Here is a 20,042-nt window from a genome sequence, read left to right on the forward strand (position 1 = left end):
AAAAATTGGTACAGAGCTTTTGAGGAATTTCCAGACGCTCAAGTTACAACAAAAATAGTAATTACGATTTTAAGAGTAATAACTCTTGCCTTAGGACTGACATTCTGTTTACTTACAGACTGTCCATTTATCCCCTGGGGGTCTTCCATTGAAGATTTCTTCTTCCGAATTATATATGGGCTATTAGCTACACACTTCTTCAAAGGGTTCCAACACCCCAGCACCTGCGATGAACAGAGCATCAAGCCGCCGTATTAATTGTGTGGCATGAAATTAAGAGCTGATCTTTACGTCTGTAGCTTTCTATTTACTAGCATGTATACACAAGTCAAGAATGCTTACCTTCACTGATTGAATCTTTAAAATAAATATTATGGGCTCACTGTTTATCACAATTTACATGAGCCAAATATGGCCAAATTATAGCTCAGTGTGTCTGCTGTCAGCAGCTGCAGCCCAAGGAAAATAAAGAATGAAGAGGGCAGATAGAGAGCTTTCTACACGCATTATTTTTGAGCCAACAGTCCAAGAGCCCCCCTTTTTTTTTTCTTTTTGAATTCGGTTTCTCCATGCTATCTATCAACGTCAGCTGTACCACAATGCCAAGAGGAAATACTAACAAAGAAATATGATTGTAGTCTGAGCAAGGATAAAAGAGAAAAATCTAGAGTTGAGTGTTTTACCCTCAGGGCAAGGATATTATTATACCATTTCTTAGCAAGTTTACTTTAGGTCACAGTTTCACAGTTGATCAATTCTGAACCTTCAGAGACTCAACACCTTCGAGAAGAGTGGGGTTTGGGCATGCTTCAAGACGTGGACGATAAATGTAGTATTTTGAAATATAGTCTATGTTTAGCTATCTGCAAATAATAATAACAATATAGCCATCTAGCTGCCCATTCTCATTTCCTAACTCTCAGAATTAATTTTCATACTCATGCTCAAATGAGGAACCAAAAGAAACTCCCAGTTTTTCTTGCTTGGTCTTAGCAACTAAGAAATTAATCTACACACCTCGCATCAACTTCAACACAGATAGTTAAATAGACATGTAAATTTAACCAAAAAAAAATAGACACGATCTTAATATCACCCAAGGTAAAATTACAGAACAGAGAACATGTAGTAGTGTAAACTTTAGTATCACTTCTCGTAAAGGTACTTAAACTTCTGCATGTCAGCATGGTAGGAAAAGCACCGCAGTGGAAGTCAAAAGGTCTGAATTCAGGTTCTGACTCCGCCACTAACTAGTTGAATGACCTCGGGCAAATAATTTTGGCTCCCTGAGCCTAAGTTTTATTATCTGTGAAATGGGAGATTTCAACTGGATGATATCATATATTTTAGATTTATAATTTTATGACAGTATGCATTTACACACTAATTGTCAGGTAAAATATTCCAAGCATGGCTCATTTGGGATGTAATTTTGAAATGCCAGAGTAATTCTCATTTATGATTTTTTGCTCACAATTATCAATGCTGGTAGACATATGCCTTACCCGCCATTAACACAAAAGTGATGCTTCTTGGACAACATAAAACTCATAACTAACTAACTCCTAAAATTTGGAGAATCCCTATTAAAGCAGAGTGTTTCCGTAGTTTTAACAAAAAACAATGTCATAATTTCAGGTTACAAGTAAATAAAAGTCGTATGGATGTATTTAAGTTCTGCTAACCCAAGGAAACACAATATACCACTCTATTTTGAATTGCACAAAAGTTCAGAACCAAATCTTAAAATCCACCGGCATTGCTTTTAGAGGATTTCTTGCATAATTAGGGAAGAGATATTACAGAAACTAGATTTTTTTCATTGCTTCCGTTACTCTCTGGAGGCACGTTAACTTCTCCAGGCAATAAAGTAGCATTTTAAAATAATGATCATGATTCTGCCTTACATTGGGAAAACACTTTACAGTTTACAAAGTGCCTTCACATAAATCGCCCACAGTGTACCTATATGTGCTGAGACAAAGTCCGGTCTCATTCCTCACAGAAGGGGGCAGGCCCAAGACAAAGCCCCCTCTGATTTCCCCTAAATTCCCATCCTCTCCATACCTGTCCTGAGAACATGTTTCAATCAAAGTCTGTATATTTGATATTCCAGGATTATTTCCCATGTGTTTCTTTTCCATATTTCCATATTGAACTTACTGAACAGTTTAAGGTATTAAGAATGGTCAAGTTACATGAGCATGAAAGGTATTTCATTCGTAATTTTATTTCTTCTGAAGATGAAACTATTCTGTACTAAATACTATGTTTGTTATTGTTTCCTGGCCTAAAAAGAAAAGACTGAGATTATTGAGAAGCCAAAACAGTCAGCATTCATCTAGTTCAGGTAGATGTCTCCACTAAGAAAGACTACCACTCAAAAATCACAAAATCACAGAGACCCATGGACTTTATTTACAAATCCTCCCGCTTGCTAAATCAGCATAGTTGTTTCCAGATTTCTACATGTCAATCCAAACCATGAAATATATGCCATGACTGGGTCTACTGATATTTAGGAGCCTGGCTCTGGTAAACCCTTAATTCCCTTGTTGGACTTGATCTTTCATGGTTTATAAATAAGCCTGCCCCCATTATAGCTCTTATCTAATTATTTCTCTACCTGTCCCCCCACTAGATTGTAGCTCCATGAGGGCTAGGACCATGCCTTACTCTCTTGTTCTGGTCACATATGGCATTCATTAAATATTTTGAATGAGTGAATGAATGGATATTATTGATACATGACAATTTTTGAATACATGTAAACTCTGAGCTAGAATTAGATGGGCAGTTAAACGGTGGTGCTATCATTCAGTCAACTTAAAAATGATTCATCGAATTTTAGGTCATCGATATTTGTTCAAATACCCTAAGAAACAGGCTCAAGCAAAAACAGGTTAATTGGTTCAAATCTATCTATCTATCTACCTGCCTACCTACATATTACGCACATAGGGAGTAGCTATTCATAAAACTATATAGACCTATAGAGTACTTAGAGGTGAACTTCAGAGGGACTTTGTTTAAACCAAGGAGTGGCTCCTAGAAAAAAAGGGGTAGAAGAATGTCCAAGGAGGCTGATCTAGGTATAGGACGGTGTTGGTGTGGGGAGGTGCACATTGATGGAAGGATCAGTGACATGAAATTTGTTTCAGGAGATCTGTGGGGCAGTACAGGCAGGAGGTGTCTTGATATCAAAAGTATCCCCACGTGTCTGGATGCCATAAGCCTGGTGGCGGTTACCCGTCCATACACCCATCCCCAGCACTCATCATGCCAAAGCAGGGAATTGGGTTAATTACCCACTTGTGCATTTACCTCCAAAGACCAAACCCTTTATTTACTCACTCCTGAAGTCAACTCTTCGGTACCCTCCAGAAGTAGGGGGTGGGTTGGAGTGTACACAATGGAAGGCCACCTTTCTATTAGCCACTCAAGGGAAAGTTCCCTAATAAAGAGAAAAGGGGCTGAGACACATCCTGGGGCTCTGCTGCCCAAATTCAACACTCCAGAGTCAGTTATCCACTCTGAGCATAGAGAAAAAACCTGGAAGCCTCTTCTTGGAATGGGTTTCACTAACCACTTAAGGAGGAAGAAAAGATCAACTGAGCAAAACAGTGAGAAAAAGCTGTACAGCTGGGCACATATTTCATATTTGCTAGTTGCATGAGGCCACCTAAAGAAGATGCTCTTCCAGGACAGACAGTGGTAAGCAACCCCTTCCAAGGCCACCAGAGCCCACAGGTGACAGGGAAGGGGCACCTAGAGCTCTTGACTTGCATTCACAGCCCCAGGCCATAGGCCCACCTTGGCATCTGGTGCCAGCAGAAGCGGGCAGGTGGCAAGAGGGACAGTGGGAGGCAACCCGGACAAGGAGGAAACAGGAAGTACTGGCCCTGTTTGAAATGATCTTTCCAACACCTGAGGGAACTATGCCTTATTCGGTCCCAATCCCATGGACTGCTGATGAAACACCATGGAAAAGTGAACTTTACTACATAGACTCTTCTGACACAAGATTAACAGAAGCCTTAGGAACTTCATTTTGCACTCTTGGGGGAGTGGGCTGGGAAGGGGCTGAAATTAGTGTAGACATACTAGCGAATACACAATGGTAAATAAACGTTAGATTTATACACTGATAAAACAGACTCTACAGAAAACACCAAATCAACATGACAATCTGACAAATCTTGCAATCACACAAAATCCCCTTTGGGGGCTCAGAGGCATTATGAAATTGCACCCCTGGTGATGGCGTTACAATGATACCTATAGAGTTCAGTGATGCATATTTGGAAATGATATTTTATGCCCCACTGCAACTAACAAGCTTATTGTGAAAATACAAAATAGTTCTAAATACAAAAACTTTAACATATATGAGACAAAACATCTATTCTGTGCATTCCTGCTATAATTTAAACTCTCCCCAGGATGACAATTTTTCTCCCCAATTCTACAAACAGCACTTGCTACTTAAAAAAAGTACTCAAGAGCTTTGAACCTCAAGCTTTCTGGATTCTGGAAATCCATTTTCACCACCCCACATAGACACTTCCTATTCTTTTCCACCCATTGGCTAAAATCAGGCAGTTGATAAAATAAGCAACTGCACCTCATCTCACCTGTAAACATTTCTTACTTTTACTTTAGTTCTAGCTCATCGCAAACATCCCATCTATTGTCAGATCAAAAGATTGGGAGAAGAGAAGTTGGGATAAGTGTGCAAGTGACAGAGGCATGAAGTAGGCAGAAAAAGGCTCTAGGCAGGTACATGGAACAGACTTCCTAGATTGAAGAAAAACAAGGTGGGGCTGGAGGTGAGGATTGATATGATTGGGAAGAAAATAATCTTTTTAAAAACTTTATACATCACGTATATTTTAATTTTTCAGGCTGGGTTTGAAAAATGGGTTATAGTTTAGATGACACATAAATCATCTCTAATGAACCAGAGACCCATCAGACACTGTTAATAACTTGCGGCTCCTTGGATGAAAGAGTATTTTCATTACAACACACCATCACTTTCATCTTTGCCTTCTCACCAAGTGTTGAGTTTTCTAACATTCCTGAGAGGCAGAAGGAAACTAGTGGTTGAACATTGCTTTGTAGAAAAGAAAAGGGCTATTCTGAAGTATGTCCCCAGAAGACTACAACTGCAGATTGAATAAACATATCAAATCAAGGGGTCTTTAAGAAAATTTACAAACAGAAGCCTGCAGTGAAATGAACCATTGGATAAATGACCTCCAGAGACTTCTTCAACTCACTATTCCATGGCTTCAGAAGCCATAAGCAGCTGTGTCTGAAGGTGACCTCTTCTTTGCTTTCCTCACCTTCCTAAGAAATACGGTTATATCGAGGAAAACAGATTGAGCATGCCCAGGTGAGTCAGATTCAGAAACTAGATTCTCTTTCCAATTGTTGTAAGGACCACATCCCAACCACGGAAGCTGTTAACGAAAAACAAGTTCAGCTCTTTACGCTGGTGAAAGTCTTCTACAGCTGGAGATGTAGTTTCTATAGAAATAAATGTCGACACCAATTTGCTTTTATAGCTTTTCCACTGATTTACTGGTACTGCCGTTTTAAAGTTTTAAGTATGAAGCCCATCTATTCTTTATAGAACTTCTGAATAAATATGATCAGATTTCTGTTTCCACCATATGCAATTTCCTTCTGTCTTCAGAGGAAGAATGTAAGGCAACCCAATGAGCTGACATTAATTAGGAAAATGATGACATGTGTTTATTCTGTAACTAAAGTTGAATTCAAAGGATGTTTTCAAGAGCATTAGACCTACACATTATTTCAATGTAGTACTTTCTACATTAACAATATAAAGAAAACTCTAAAGAAACACACCTGTAATTCCATCAACCCAACTTGTCTGTATGTGTACATAGTTTTACATAGATATAATCAGAGCAAATCTTCATGCTTGTGTTTTTCTGGTTTCTCTTAACATCATTTCATAAGTATCTTACAGTCTGTATCCCTATCATTTTTAATGCCCATGTAATATTCCATCAGGGAGATATTCCTATAAAGTGGGATATTTGGGGTTTTTTTTTCTACTCTTTCACTATAGCATATAACACTTCAATATCTTTACTCAACAAGTTTTTTCCTTCTTTTAAATTATTTCTTTAAGGATAAATTCCAAACAATCTAATCAGAGGATCAAGAGGTATGATAGCTAAAACTAGTACTTCTTTTAAAGTGAAGTCAAATTCACTTATGCAGATTTTTCTCTCATACAACACTCACCCTAGTGGAAGGATGAAACACAGATTTTGTATTTTAAAATAGTCAATAAAGTTGCTACAAAGGAACTTGACAACGTTCATGAACCTCCCTATATCAGAGGTTACAAAATTTTTGTGTTCATGGCAAACTTTTGAATACTAAAGACCATGGCAGGACATTTGAAAGCCTTAACTAAATCACTGGCGTAGGCTATCACTGTGCTGATAAATGTAAGCATGGTTCTCACACACTCGTCACCTGCTCTTTCTTTTACTCAACATTGCTCTTTGAATGGAATCTGCTCTCATAGACTCAAGACAAAAAGTCAAAACGGGGAACTATACTCAGTATTTTCTAATAACCTATAAGGGAAAAGAATCTGAAAAAAAATAGATATACATGTACATATAACTGAATCATTTTGCTGTACACCTGAAACTAACACATTATATCAACTATGCTTCAATTTTTAAAAATCTGAAAAAAAAAAAAAGTCTTTAAACAAAATGGTGAAAATGCATTCCAGTGAACACGGGATCTTTTACCACTACGCTAATCATTTTCCCTTCTTATCTTCAGCAAGGTAAATCACCATGTCACATGACTTAGTCGGTTGAGTCTGACGGCCATTGTCATAAAATAATTTCTACTGAAGCACAGAAAAAGTCAGTGTTGCCCACGGATGATGATTGATGGCACGCCCGTGATGGATTTGAGGAACATGAGTGTGCTATAATAGCACAATGCCTGAGAACTACAGGCCTATATATCTTATATGTAATAAGGAAATTCAGGCATCTAAGAGAAAAATCTAAAACATAATCACACATGATAAATTCACCTAAAATTTCACCAGGCTGGCGTATTAATTCTGCTGTAGCTACTGAATTTGGGGCATTGCTAGTCTACAATGTATCACAGAAATTGTTTCTCAGTTTCCCACGACTATAGTTGTACTTTTAAAATAACTTATGCTCTTGAACAACTGGTAGCAAACTAAACTGGTTCCATTCAGTGGTTGTTCGCTACTGTCCAAACAACTATCACTAAATGATGAATTTTCTTACTTTATTCAAAAGAAAAGGGGATCTGAAATATCTACTCCTTTGCTTTTACATAGAAAGCTCTACCATCGAATGCCTCTGAAGATGCTAATAAGACATCACAAAACTCATCCACAGGGATGGAAAGCAGGATATTGCTTGGAGCCAGGGACGGAGATGGGCGTGGGGAGGGATTGGACTGTGGGGGGCATGAGGGAACTTTTGGAGGCGTTAGAAGCGTTCTATATCTTGAAGGTCGTGGTTACATGGTTGTACATAATTGTCAAAATTCACTGAACTCTACATTTCATAAAGTTGATTTTTTAAAATTTAATTTAATTTTTTTATACAGCAGGTTCTTACTAGTTATCTATTTTATACATATTAGTGTATATATGTCAATCCCAATTTTAATGTGCCACAGTTCATATTTCCTAACAATTGTCAACATCTTTTTCCCCCAGTACCATTAATGAAGCAACAAACGGTTTTGATAGTGACTGCCTTCTTCATTGGAGATGATAAGTTCTTGCCCCTCCAAGTCAAACATGATATCAGTGCTGATGTTCACCCACCAACACTCCTCTCTGATGCACGTGACATTTATTCCTGCTTGACTGCTTAACCCACAATAAGTTCAGCTGTCAAGAACAAAAAAGCAGTTTTATTCATAAAAATAAGGTGAAAACATATTTCTCAGATTCTGACATTTCTTTTTCTTTCGCTGCTAAAATTCAAAGGCAATTTGAACCATGGATAGAGGCAGAGACTTCAATATTCAGCTCATTAGGGAACGTATTTACTACAGGGGGCCCACGTTCCTCATTAGACCTTAGAATGCATGCAGATTACATGTGTAGTTTAGGAGGAACTGGAGAATAAATGCCTCCCTGCTCCTTTACCTTTGACAATCACAAGCAAAGTTTAGCAAAGCAATTTCCTCATTTCCTGGATGCTGACTCTTATTTTTAGTTGCGTCTCGACCAGAGTAAGGATTGCTCGATGCAGAATAAGACTGCAGGGCTGCAGTCTCAGAGGCCAAAACACCGAAAATAAAGACGGTAATGGAGAAAGCATTAAGCTGTCAGAAGAGAGGCACTGACTCAGGATTTCTTTGGATTTCACTCTTTTCTTAAAATCAAAGGACAACTTACATTACAGCGAAACTTGAAAAGTTTAAGAAAGCTCTCTCTCCTTAATTCATTAAGAAAACAGCTACTGGGTGGTACAATGTAATAGCAATATACATGGTATGGGATGTTGTGATGGAGCCACGGAAGGAAGTTGTAGAATCCAAATTCCATCTAGGGCAGGAATCACCCGAAACCTCCTTGACTGATAGCCAACCTGCTTCTGCATGAACGCTTCTGGGGACAGAAATTCACCAACTTGGCAAGCCATTTAGTCTACAGCTGGAAGGTTTAACCTTTACGAGGTTTTCCCTTCTACTGAGCCGAAACAGACAGATCAAAACCCTCTCTTCTAGGGTCCATTTTTCTTCTGCACAAGCACAAATGTATTTTAATATGCCCCTGATACAAAACAATCCCTGAAACATCTGAAGATTTCGATGATATTTCCTAAAATTACAATCAGATCTTCTCTCTAGGCTCAAAATTTAATTACTCATCCTTTTAGAAACAAGTTACTTAACTTTCTGATCCCCTTCCACAGGACATGTCTGTGATCAGTGGCCTCTGGATCCAAACACCACTGGCACTTACTGAGCTTAGGGATACACAAACGCTTCTGCAAACGACCTGAGACATCCATTCGGCTTTGTATAATATGCCAACCTCAAAACCATTCCTTTAGTTTCCTTCTTTCAAGTCACTGACAGAAATGATAAAGGAGAGAAAGCCCCAGACAGCTAGTCCCAACGCGTCCAAGGGTAGAGGAAAAGACTACGGAAAACTTGGAGAAGCTGGGTAGGGATTTAAGTCCGTAACTTGAGCACTCATCAGCTCTGCAATCTTGGAAAAATTAATGAACCTCTCTGAGCTCGTTTCTTCATCGGCACAATGACATCAATACCATCTTATGGGATGGAGAAGATTGATAATGCGTCCTACACATAATACACGCTCAATGAATGTGTGAGTGGGTGATAACAATCACTTTGTAAAGGATGAAAGGTCATGAAACTATAATGCAATATGTTAAATCGTCTCTAGTTTTTACGTTCAAAAATTATCATGGAATAGGGTAACTGGACGCTTTTCAGAGCTGCCTTTCAGGTTACTAAGATAACAATTAGTAAAACAATATTGCTCTTGTTATGTTCCCTCTCTTTAATTACCTTTTGTGAACATTTTGACTTTTTTATAGGCTAAACAATCCCACTGATCATTTGTTTATACTTCCTATTTTGTAACATCTTCATTAACACTTTCCTCTGCCTTCTCCCCAAGGCTTTCTTCACATGTTCCAAATTGTGAAACTTGTGAGCTTTTGCTCTCTTCCAAATAGGGAACAAGTCTGATTTAGTCTGTTTGGTCTGACATGGAAGCCCTTTCCAATCTGTCCCCAGCTACCGTCCCTACACATCTGTCCTGCGTCCCAGGTCTCTCCTGGCTCACCTGCAGCTACCCCAGACCACTTCCAGATGCCCTTGGTGCCAACAGCTCTCTGCCTGGAGGACGCACCTTCCACCCAGATTGCTACACAGCCTTCAAGGCCCATCCAGTCCTGCTTCCGGGAAGCCGGGTCCATCTGTGTTTCTCCATCTGAGCACTAGTCATATTAGGTCACAACTGTCTACCAGACCACTCCTTCAGGGCAGAAACCATTTTAATCCATGTAACAAGATGTTTGGTACATGGCACGTTTCCCAGTGCTGGCTGAATGAGCAGCTCTGACTAGAGACAGAGGATTCTTAGGGTACTAGGGTCTCTGAACAGGATGGAAGAATGCCTTCCTTGGCCTCCACGGAGATCCTGCTCCCGCATTAGCCCTGCACTTCCCACTCCTAGCTGGGATCCTCTGTGCAGACACTCGCCACTGATTCTTTTGAATATACAGTCCACTCATATTTCTTGACAGGTTTGAGTCGTTCTCCTACCCAAATTTTTTCAAGAAGCGTTGAGTTTTATGAGATGACTTACCTAGCTAGCGTTAGTCAGTCTGGCTTCCGGAACAAAAAAAACTTGGGTGGGTCTTAACACGAAGGAAACAATGAAAGTTGTTTTTACCATTTGCATTATTCTCACCACAGTTAAAGCAGAGATCCTGTTTATTTTTCCTTGCTTTCCTAATTATTCATGGAATAATAATAATGCCTCGCCGTCGTTGACCTCCTCCAATTCATCTGCTACTTCTTTTAACTGGTCTCTGTTAATTGGACCAAACAACCCACTTTGGGCCAAAAGAAGGGACTCCGGGGGCCAGAAAGCACTAAATATAAATATTCGTTTGTTCAGCCTCCTCCCCGAATATTTCCTATCACTGGAGCTTCAAACGCAAGCACACGTCCAAGACGGCAATCACAACAGCAAGTAAGGCCAAGATGACCCCCCCATTCCGTCCCCCGACGTCCCCATCAGTCGTCACCTCCCCCAAGGAAAACCCACCGGCCCTAGACACATCCCTCCACGTGCAGCGCCCTGATGCCGCGGGGCCGGGGGCGACGCCGGCGTCCCCTCACTGCTCTCCCGACGCGCGTCCCCATTTTGCGCGCGCGCCGCCGCGTCCTTCCAGGTGGCTCCGCGTACCTGGCGGCGGTGCCCACGCCGAGGAGGCGGCCGAGGAGACGGCGGACGGGCCGCGGAGCGGGCGCTGCGCGCGCGCGCGATCGTCGGCGTGGGGGGGGGGGGTCGGGGCGCCGCGCCGGCTGCGCCCCCTCCGCCGCCCCCGCCCCTCCTGGCCCGGCTGGGGCCGCGGGCGTCACGGTCCCGGGCTCTCGGCCGCGGCCTCGGCGCCCAAGGGTCAGATTTCGTTTCACAACAAAGTCTCCCGGTCACCGCAACCCCACTGGAGGCCAGAGCCGGCCGGGCGGCCCGGGGCAGGGGCGGGAGCGCGGCCGCCGGGGGCGAAGGTGGGAAGGGAGCGCGCGAGGGGAGGCTGACCGGCGACAGGGGGCCGGCGGCTGGACTTACTCGGGTCACAGCTTCGGCGACGCGGGGCCGAGGAACCGGTTCTTCCAAAACCAAACCGAAAATGGGTAACGGAGAGGCCGGGGCAGCGCTAAGAGGGGTTCTGTGTCGGTGTTTAGGGCCCAAACGGCTCTGGCTTCCAGAAATTCGAGCCAGTCGAAGCTTTTTTCTTTCTTTCCTTCGGAAATGCGCCTGTGCCTCCGGGTCGCGGGGCGCCCTTGGCGCGGCTCTGAGTGCGCAGCGACGCGGTGGCCGGCGCTGGCGAGGGGAGCCCTCTTCCCGGCACCCCCGGTCTTCCCAGTACCCCCTTCCCCGCCCTTCCCCGCCCCCCTCCCCGGGGCCCGACTCCCCTCGGCGCCCGAGCTGGAGCCTGGGCCTGGTGCCCACGCCCCGAGGGGTGGCTCCGACGCCTGGGCCCTCGCAGTGTTTCCACTGAGGCACGGGGTGGTAGCGTTTGCTCTGTTAACACGGGGGAGATGGGTGTGCAGGAGGTAGCCCCGAAGGAAAGGTGGGTGGAGTGACACAGAGGGGTGTTTTTTTTTTTTTTTTCCTGGTGGTGTGGGGAGGATATAAAGCAATAAGCCGTCAGACTGAAACTGATCAAAACATCCGGAATCAAATAATTTTGCAAGTGGTCTTAAAATTACGTACTGTTCTTAGAGCTAGGGAAACCGAGGCAAAGAGCGGTAAGTGGATTGCCCAGAATCGTGCATGGGGGCCTGGACGAAACGTCCACGTCTAGCCCAGTATCCTCGCTACTTAATGTTTTGTCTTTCTTGGCATCAAGGAACCCTTTGGGAGGGTAGGGGAAAGTTTGTGTCACCCCAAAGTTCTTTTGCATCTGTGACTTAAGAGGGGCCAGAGAGACTCTTGATTCAACGCGTAAGGTATCTCAGCATTGGATGAAGCATCCATTACAGGCCGGTAATCTGAGCTACTCCTTCTTCGGGAACTTCCTCTTACTTGATTAGGATCCAATCACAAGCAGCGAAAGATATGCAAATACTTTGATGATTTGCTCTTATAAGGACTCATCGCCTCCAGTGAGCCTTCAGATGTTTGCACTTCTCTCTCCCTCTCAGATGAAATCCCTTTCCCACCCCCACTCAATTATTCACATCAAATGAGATAATGTAAGCAAAAGGCCCTCGGAAAGTAGAAAGCAGGGCATGAATACGGGTATTATGGTACAGGCTCTTTTAGAATCAGCTAGATTCACACGCTTTGCTATTGTTTCTATCAGTCATCGAGTATCTGTTGACTTGTAGTAGGTATTATGAAGCTCTAGTCAGAACAATGAGACCTAATCCTTCACCTTCAAAGACCGCAGATTATAGATTGGAAGATAAAACCAACACACAGGAGATAATTGGAAATCTACACAAAGACTGATTTTTGATCTTAACTGTTGGATGTTTATATGTAGGCAGACCCGGAAACTTTTCAAAACACGCCGTGTGTGTTGGGGGAAGAGGACTTCCGGTAGAAGTCAAAGCATTGCTAAATTATGTTAGCCCAATAAGACCCCAATACCTTGTCCAAATAGAAACATTATCCAAACCAGCCAGTTGTTAAGGATGGCTTTGCCTTTTTGAATTCATTGCTTATCATTTCTACCCATTCACAAATATAAGGAATTTCTATAACATAAAAAAAGCAAATCTAGAATCTCTTAAAGCATATGTGATCAAAAGTATTATTTCAGGAGGGAGCAAACAATAACCCAAAACTACCAAATATATGTCTGCTAAGAACTCACCAAAGACAATGAAAGTTTCTCTTGTCAAAAACGACAGGCTTGTTATTTATTTGAAAATCATATTTTGAAAAATCAATGTAATTCAGAAGTAACATACAGTCTAAAATGTTTATGTTTTAATACAAGGAGTCTTTTGATCCTTAGCTCTGGTATTTTCTTAAAATACATATATAGAACAACTTTCAACCCAAATGTCCTCTCATTTTAATTTTGTAACTTCTCGAAACCTAGATTCACATGGCCTTTGGATAAAAACAGATCTAAATTTTGTACCAGTTTCTGAATTTGAAAGTGTGGAGAATTATTTCATTATTGCTCTTTCAGAAATGCCATGTGTTTAAAATATTGGCAATCCTAGATTCAGAAGATAGAGTCATGTTTAGACTTTTCTTTTAAGGAAAATTGTTATTTGGGCAAAGTACATTTATTTTAGCACAGTATACAAATTCTTCCTATTCTCCAAAACGGGAGTAGCAGGAGCCAATTTATCGAGTATAATGTATTCCAGACACTTGCTGGAATAAACAATGTTCTTGAGCCCCTCAGATGCACAGCCAGTAGGGAGCTGTTGACTACTTGAGGTTTTTACACATCTCTCAGCCAAAATCAGAAATCCAAATCCCAAATCAGTCACAGGCACATGGTGTGGATTTACAGTCCTGCCTGGGCATAGGGTCACAATCTGCAAATGAATTATACCACCCAAGATAGGTTTATTTTTGACATAAAATATACTTATTTTTTTCATTTGACATGAATGCAATTATGAATAAAATTTTCAGTAAAAACTTAAATGTCCTTTGCAACGCCAAGCCAAAACCCAATAAAACGTATATTCACAATTCTCCATTTGAGAATATATATGAGAGTCTATATTCATCTATTGATGTGTATATAGAGATATATTTATCTGTTGAATTGCCATGTGAGTAACTAGTAAATGCCATAAGGACTCAATTATGTATCTGTTAGTTTATATTGGACTTCGAACATTCAGCTGTTTACATGTCATAAAATGCTAATCCTAACTGCTAGCCTAACCTACACTGTGCACAATAAAGAAATGACAAAGTTTTTTGCACAAAAAGGCACCAAAATTCCTTAAGTGTAGAGTTATCCTGTGGCTTATGGCATAAATATAGAACACATGTGACAGAAATGTACATTGATATCAAAGTTTCACATACAGATCCACAGAAGGCAGAGGGCAAAAATCAACAGGAGTTTTGTAGTTCTCTGAGTATTTGTATTCTGCCTATACTGACAGGTATGTTATGACTAGCCCCTGATTCAAAAGACTTTTCTTTCTTTCTCTTTCTCTCCCTTTCTCTCTCTCTCTCTCTCTCTCACACACACACACACACCACGTTTTTAAAAATTCCTTTGTTATTTAGTTTGGCAATGTAATTTCATATAGAGAAACTTGTCAAATGCATCTAATGGGAGTTTTCATAAGGAGAACAAAGATCCAGCCCGCAAGTTTAAATCAAGATTTACCCCTAAGCATCGGGGAGAGAAGACTGGACCACATGGGAACAGCCAAGAGCGAAGCCAAGTCTCCAGGTGTGAGTTGCAAATGCTCTTATGTACAGCAACCAGTTAAAGAAACTTCTAAAAGACCAGTCACTTTCCCCACACTGGCCTCTCTTCTTTCACTCAGTTAAATCACTTAGTGCTGTTAGGAACCACGTTAATTCCTTCAGCGTAGCGCGCACCTTGCTGAAGAGCAACAACAAGGCCCTAGAAATAATAATACCAAGAAAACTTACACACAAGACTCACGGCATGGTCCCTATACTCCAGGACCTTTATATTATAAAAAGTACCTGTGCTTTTTAGTTTGCTGGACTAAATGCCTATTGCTCCCCTAAAAAAAAAACGTGTGAGATAAACCAGGGAGAAGTCTATTCACTGCACAGGAACTTATTACATGAACCATAAATTTTTGACTTTTCCTTCCAATTTCTTGTTACATTAGGATTGGTTTTCTAAACCATTTATTGTTGACTCATGTCAGGAAATACATTTCCCCCTATCAAGACTTCTAAAAGGACATCATCAAATGCTTTAATCACACCAGGGATTTTGGAGGTATGCGGTGAGAGGACCTGGGGTGAAGGGAACAAGTTTAAGTTTACTTTCATCCTTATGCACTTCTAGCTTAGGACACCAACTGAGGGGTGCAAGACTAGGATTCTTGGCCAGATTTCTACTAAAGCAAAGACTTGGGATAATTTTCAGGTGATGTTTTACCCATATCCTTTGTCTCATAAATAATTACTATGGTAAACTTAATTGTATATTTCACTAATTAAAAAAGAAAAAACCCACACCCGTTCTGTTGATCTTTTCTTTTTAGGTGAATCTTCCAAAGTGATTGAGATGTAATCCTTCTGCATATTTAACTAACTTGCCTATTTTTTCTTCTCTTTTTATCATTTTTCTCTCTTGGCATATATATGCTTTTCATTGTCAACTACTGTTATAGATGGAGCTTTCCTGAGCTTCCAGTTTTCTTTTATCCAGATCATTCTACTTATTAACATATCTGTTTGTGAGCTGCCTTTTCCTTTATAAAGAGAGGATATCTAACAAGTGTTTTGGGGGACTATGATTCCTCAATGTGGAAATCACTTGTTTCTCCCTCCACCCCAAAGGCAGTGGCTTGATTGTTCCTTTTACGTTCCTATAATATCACATGACAAACAAGCATCAGATTTATTCTTCTTTCTCACAACTAGGAAATTTAAGAAATAGCACCTCTTCCTCCAAGAATAAAATTGCAGGTGCATTAAAAAATATATATATATCCAACATAATTGTTATTCCAGTGTAGTTTAGAACAGAACTGCATGCTTCATAAGTAAACTCTAATGGCCAGGAGAATGGAAATATCTGGGAGTTTGACTCATGAAGAGTATGGAGTTGGACCTCTAGTTTATGACTTCTAGATTATATTTCCCCAGACATACTACTTGTACTTATCTAGGTTAAATCTCATTTGCTATCTCCTGACCATGTATTTGGCAGATAGCTGATAGTACTTTTATTGACTTTAGGTTTACAGTTGTAAATTACTGTTGAACTTTTTAAAAATCTATTCCATTTTGTGAGTTCTGTCATCATGCAAAAATAAAACTAAGCAGGTACACTCTGATTTCAGAAAGCCCAGGATAAGAATGCTTGGATTCATTGAAAAGATGTAATATAAAGGGTTATTCTATAAAAGCATAGATTGTGGGCTGAGGCCCATTTAGACGAAACAATCAGCTCTCTATTGGCCGACAATACGCCTGAAGAATAGCACCAGAGGTAGCTGTAAAGATAATTTTCAAACTGCCTTGCCTTGCATGCCAAACCAAGCACCATCTAAGTGCCAAATTTAGTGCCAAAGGAGTAGTGAAAAGGAGAAAGCAAACAATCCACTGTTCGGTAAGCATAAAATATTTAGAGTGAGAAAAATTATGTTTCCAACACTGTAATTGTCTTTATTTCTTAACATGTAACAAGAGGCACTGAAGAGATGTTCTTGGTAATGAAAACCTAACATGTCCTTGAATATTAGATATTCAGAGAGCTGAACCGCTGATTGAGGTTGACTTCTTTTGTTCCTGTTTTTGTTTATGTCTGTTTTTTCCCTTTGTTTTGTTTTATTCTTTGCTTCCATGTGGTTTCTCTCCTAACACCAGACATTTTGTTTGCTTGCTTTGTTTTGGTAGGGTACTCTATTTTATCTACCAAATGTTTGATAGCTTAAGCTATCCTTCAAGGAACAACACTTGACATTGCTTTGTGCATCATTTAAACCAGTGCTTTTACATGATATTATATCTATATGTTAACTGAATCATAGCCAAAACCCATGATGTTTATAGTGAGTATGCAAGGAAGGAATCTAACAGATAAATTTCATCATTCAGTTTTCAGAACACACGGCGTGCTGACTGACAGCTCATGGCCATTTTCCTCTAAAATCTTTGTCCCAGGATTTCATGTTTTAATTTGCTGTAGATTCTGAAGTAAATGGCGAGCCCAATAATTTGCCTAAATCTAACACGATATAGATATTTCCCTTCAAATCATAAAATTGATTTATGTAGGCAAGAGGAAAACTCAAACCACTTCACAATCAGCTAAGGAAACCACTGGTGATCAGCTGGGGCAAAATGTTTGTTGGAGTGAAAAAGGAGTTATTCTTCCGTATGTAAGAAAACAAGATCCCTGTGGTCACTGCAGTGTGACTGCTTATAGCAATTTTTTCATCTTTGTTGTTAATGTAAAATTTCGCAGCAGCCTCAGGTCACTCATTCAATAGGTTTGGGTGTTGTTCCAGCAACACGGGGAATACTGAAGTTCAATCAGATGCAAAGACATCGTCGGAGGCAAAACGCACGCACAGAGCGTTTACCTGTACCCTGTGTCGTTAAAAGTGGATTTCCAGCGAGGCCAGACACAGGCGGGGATGAATGTCTGTTGACATTTAAACGTGGGCTAGAAATGCTAATCGAACCGTTTGCCTCGGAAAGAGGGGTTCACTGTTCAAGAAATACTGCGAATGTGGCTGCAAGGAGCTCATTTAACGTGAAAACTGAGCTAGGAAGCCTGAGGAAAGGGACAGACCGAGAGAGTCTGGGGTCGCGCGGGGTCTGTGGCGACGTGGGAGGAATCGCAAGACCAGAGACCGTGGAACGACTTGAGCCCGGTTCAGATAGTTCAGCGAAATTCACCTCAGGTAGGAGGATTGTCTTTGTCGATTTCGCCTTCACATTACGGAAGTCTAGCTCCTTCCGTAAGACTCGTCTTTTTCCTCCAGCCCAGGACGCTGCACATTTGCATTTGAGGCAGTCTCGGAAAAGCCCCCGGAGACTCCGGGTTGCTGGTACTGAGTGCAGGCGCGTCCGGTCGCTCTGCCTGCTGGCTCTGCAGTTCGATTTCAGGCCCTTTCCCACCCCCACCTCGGCATTGTTTTTCTGACTACTTGAGAGGAAAAAAACAAAAACTATCTAAGAAACTCGAGAAGAGACTGTGGGATGTAGAACCGCACACGTGGTCCTGAAAATTGGATAGGAGGATGGGGGAGGTGAGGAGGAGAGAAGTGAAACTAGAAATTATGGTACAGCTGTAGAATTCGAGAATCTCCCTTCTTCTTTCCCAATACATATTGTTTTTGGTTCTTCACAGCTGCACTTATCCAATAGAAGTGGAAGAGGGACAGCGACGCGTCTACGGAAATAAATGTAGGAGCAGCTTCCGCGGTGGGGATTTTTCCGGGAAACCTCAGAGAGAGATCCTGTTCCCCGGGCTGTTTCCAAGTAGGAGCAGATTATTTCCCCCAAAGTCTATGAACAGTTCCTTTGTCCAAATCCAAGATACAGAAATGCATAGTCTCCCTTAAACAAGACATTCGAATTTCATTTATTTAGAGAGACCTGAAGCCCTCAAGTATCAGAGAAGTAAAGATGAAAAGACATCTCTTTAGGATATATTTTGGGTGGCTAAACAGGTAGGCAGATGCGTGAAAGAGAGTGGTTTTCTTCTGGAAGCTGTTTTGCTTCCAAATGTACCTTCTACTTGCTAAAAGTATATATGACTGTAAATAGGATCTAAAGACAAACTTTGGTCAACGTAGATGCACCATTTGATCAATAAAATCGAACACAAATTTTCTTTGGGAAGGAAAGGTAAATCAAAGTGCTACCGCTGATATCTCAATCAAGATTTAAGAAAAATTATTGCCTCCATAAGGACGTTCAGTTTTGTTTTGCTTTTCTAACATGTCTTGAATTAAACAAAACATGTTAACAAGATTGTAACGAAAACTCTGCATGATGTAAACATTCAAAGAAAGAAATTCTAGATTGATTATATTCTGGGACCGCAAAGATTTTATTACTAGATATCGCTGAAGCAGTGGAACCAGAGGCCGTGAAAGTAGGGCTCTAGGGGGGATGGGGTGGGAGAGGGGAAGACTTTGGAGAACTTTCCCCCAATTAAAAAAAAACTCCATAAGATGTAAATGCGATAAATTGAGCTGAATTTTATTTTTCCAGGATTAAAATACGTATTCAGTAGGTTTTGAGGGCCAATTGCCAATTCATGAATGTATCGGAATAAAAACTCAAGAGCAAAAGCCAGATGCCTGTGGTTTATGTAAACTACATAAAATCACGGGGTTTTCATATTTAGATGGATCATGGACGGATATAAAATGATAGATAAAAAATCAGTTGTTACGGCTTGTCGTGGATTTTCAGGTGCTTATTAATTGTCCTAAGTTTCCAAATGTTTTCATTTACAAACACTTGTCTAATATTTTAAGTTTCTGAAACTGCAACAGGCACCATTTCCTTATTTCCCTTCTTAGAAGTACATGGGAAGAGAACCAAAGAAATACTTCTAAGTGAAGCGCGTCCTTGCTGCCTGATCTCAGAACAATGGGAAGTGTTTGGCCACTTCTGCAAGGATGCTGGGTGTGGGGGGAGGAGGTGAGGGGACTTCAGTTGCCGGCCGTGGTCCCACCTCCTTAGCAGGCTTTGAATAACGCCCATCTAAGCACCATTCTTGGGGTGCAAGGAGGGAAAAGGAGAGCGCTCGTTCGGGTGGGAGAAGTAGGAAGTGGGGTGTGAGGGGCTTTCTACCCCGTCCTGGTGAGGAGGGTGTATCAGGAAAGCCCTCTGGGACTGAGGGGTCCCCCGCAAGGTGAAGGGGGTCTGCCTCGAGGCCCGCCGGTGGTGCGGGCGCCTCCGCTGCGGTTCGCTCCTGCCAGCGGTGGCTCTGGCCTTCCGCGCGCCCGCCGCAGCCGCGAGCGACCGGGACTGGGAAACCCGCTCCCTCCCCGGCGGCGCCTATTACCAGCAGCTGCTTCTGCTTAGCCTTGCGAGGATCAGT

General features: G+C 41.5%; 2 protein-coding genes across 7 annotated transcripts in view; one reads left to right on the top strand and one right to left on the bottom strand.

Annotated features, from left to right (window-relative positions):
• EYA1 (EYA transcriptional coactivator and phosphatase 1) overlaps window positions 1-11,687 on the bottom strand; it is a 325,931-nt gene extending 314,244 nt beyond the window's left edge. For 2 of the 5 annotated variants that reach the window (XM_082432592.1, XM_082432588.1), the window contains exon 1: window positions 117-10,771. In XM_082432592.1, the coding sequence (XP_082288718.1) occupies window positions 117-242 (126 nt within the window). In that variant the 5' untranslated portion in view covers window positions 243-10,771. Of the gene's footprint in view, window positions 1-116; window positions 10,774-11,398 lie in introns of those variants that run through there. The other 3 variants (XM_082432589.1, XM_082432593.1, XM_082432591.1) reach the window with 3 other exon arrangements.
• Window positions 11,688-11,794: 107 nt separating this feature from the next.
• LOC309647039 (uncharacterized protein) lies at window positions 11,795-20,001 on the top strand. 2 transcript variants are annotated; one of them, XM_082433941.1, is made up of 2 exons: window positions 11,795-17,886; window positions 17,968-20,001. In XM_082433941.1, the coding sequence occupies exons 1-2, from the start codon at window positions 17,517-17,519 to the stop codon at window positions 18,126-18,128; spliced, it is 531 nt and encodes a 176-aa protein (XP_082290067.1). In that variant the 5' UTR covers window positions 11,795-17,516; the 3' UTR covers window positions 18,129-20,001. The 2 variants fall into 2 exon arrangements, with proteins under 2 accessions (XP_082290067.1, XP_082290068.1); XM_082433942.1 differs by having other exon boundaries at window positions 18,336-20,001.
• The last annotated feature ends 41 nt before the right edge of the window (window positions 20,002-20,042 follow it).

Source organism: Balaenoptera physalus (genome assembly GCF_965194825.1).
Source record: "Balaenoptera physalus genome assembly, chromosome: 17".
Classification (NCBI taxonomy): Eukaryota; Metazoa; Chordata; class Mammalia; order Artiodactyla; family Balaenopteridae; genus Balaenoptera; species Balaenoptera physalus.

Excerpts from the sequence above, each read along its gene's own strand:
- LOC309647039 (XM_082433941.1), top strand. The coding sequence starts at position 17,517 with ATGCAAAGACATCGTCGGAGGCAAAACGCACGCACAGAGCGTTTACCT. Across the intron at positions 17,887-17,967 it reads TTCAGCGAAATTCACCTCAG|CCCAGGACGCTGCACATTTG; the intron begins GTAGGAGGATTG and ends TTTTTCCTCCAG.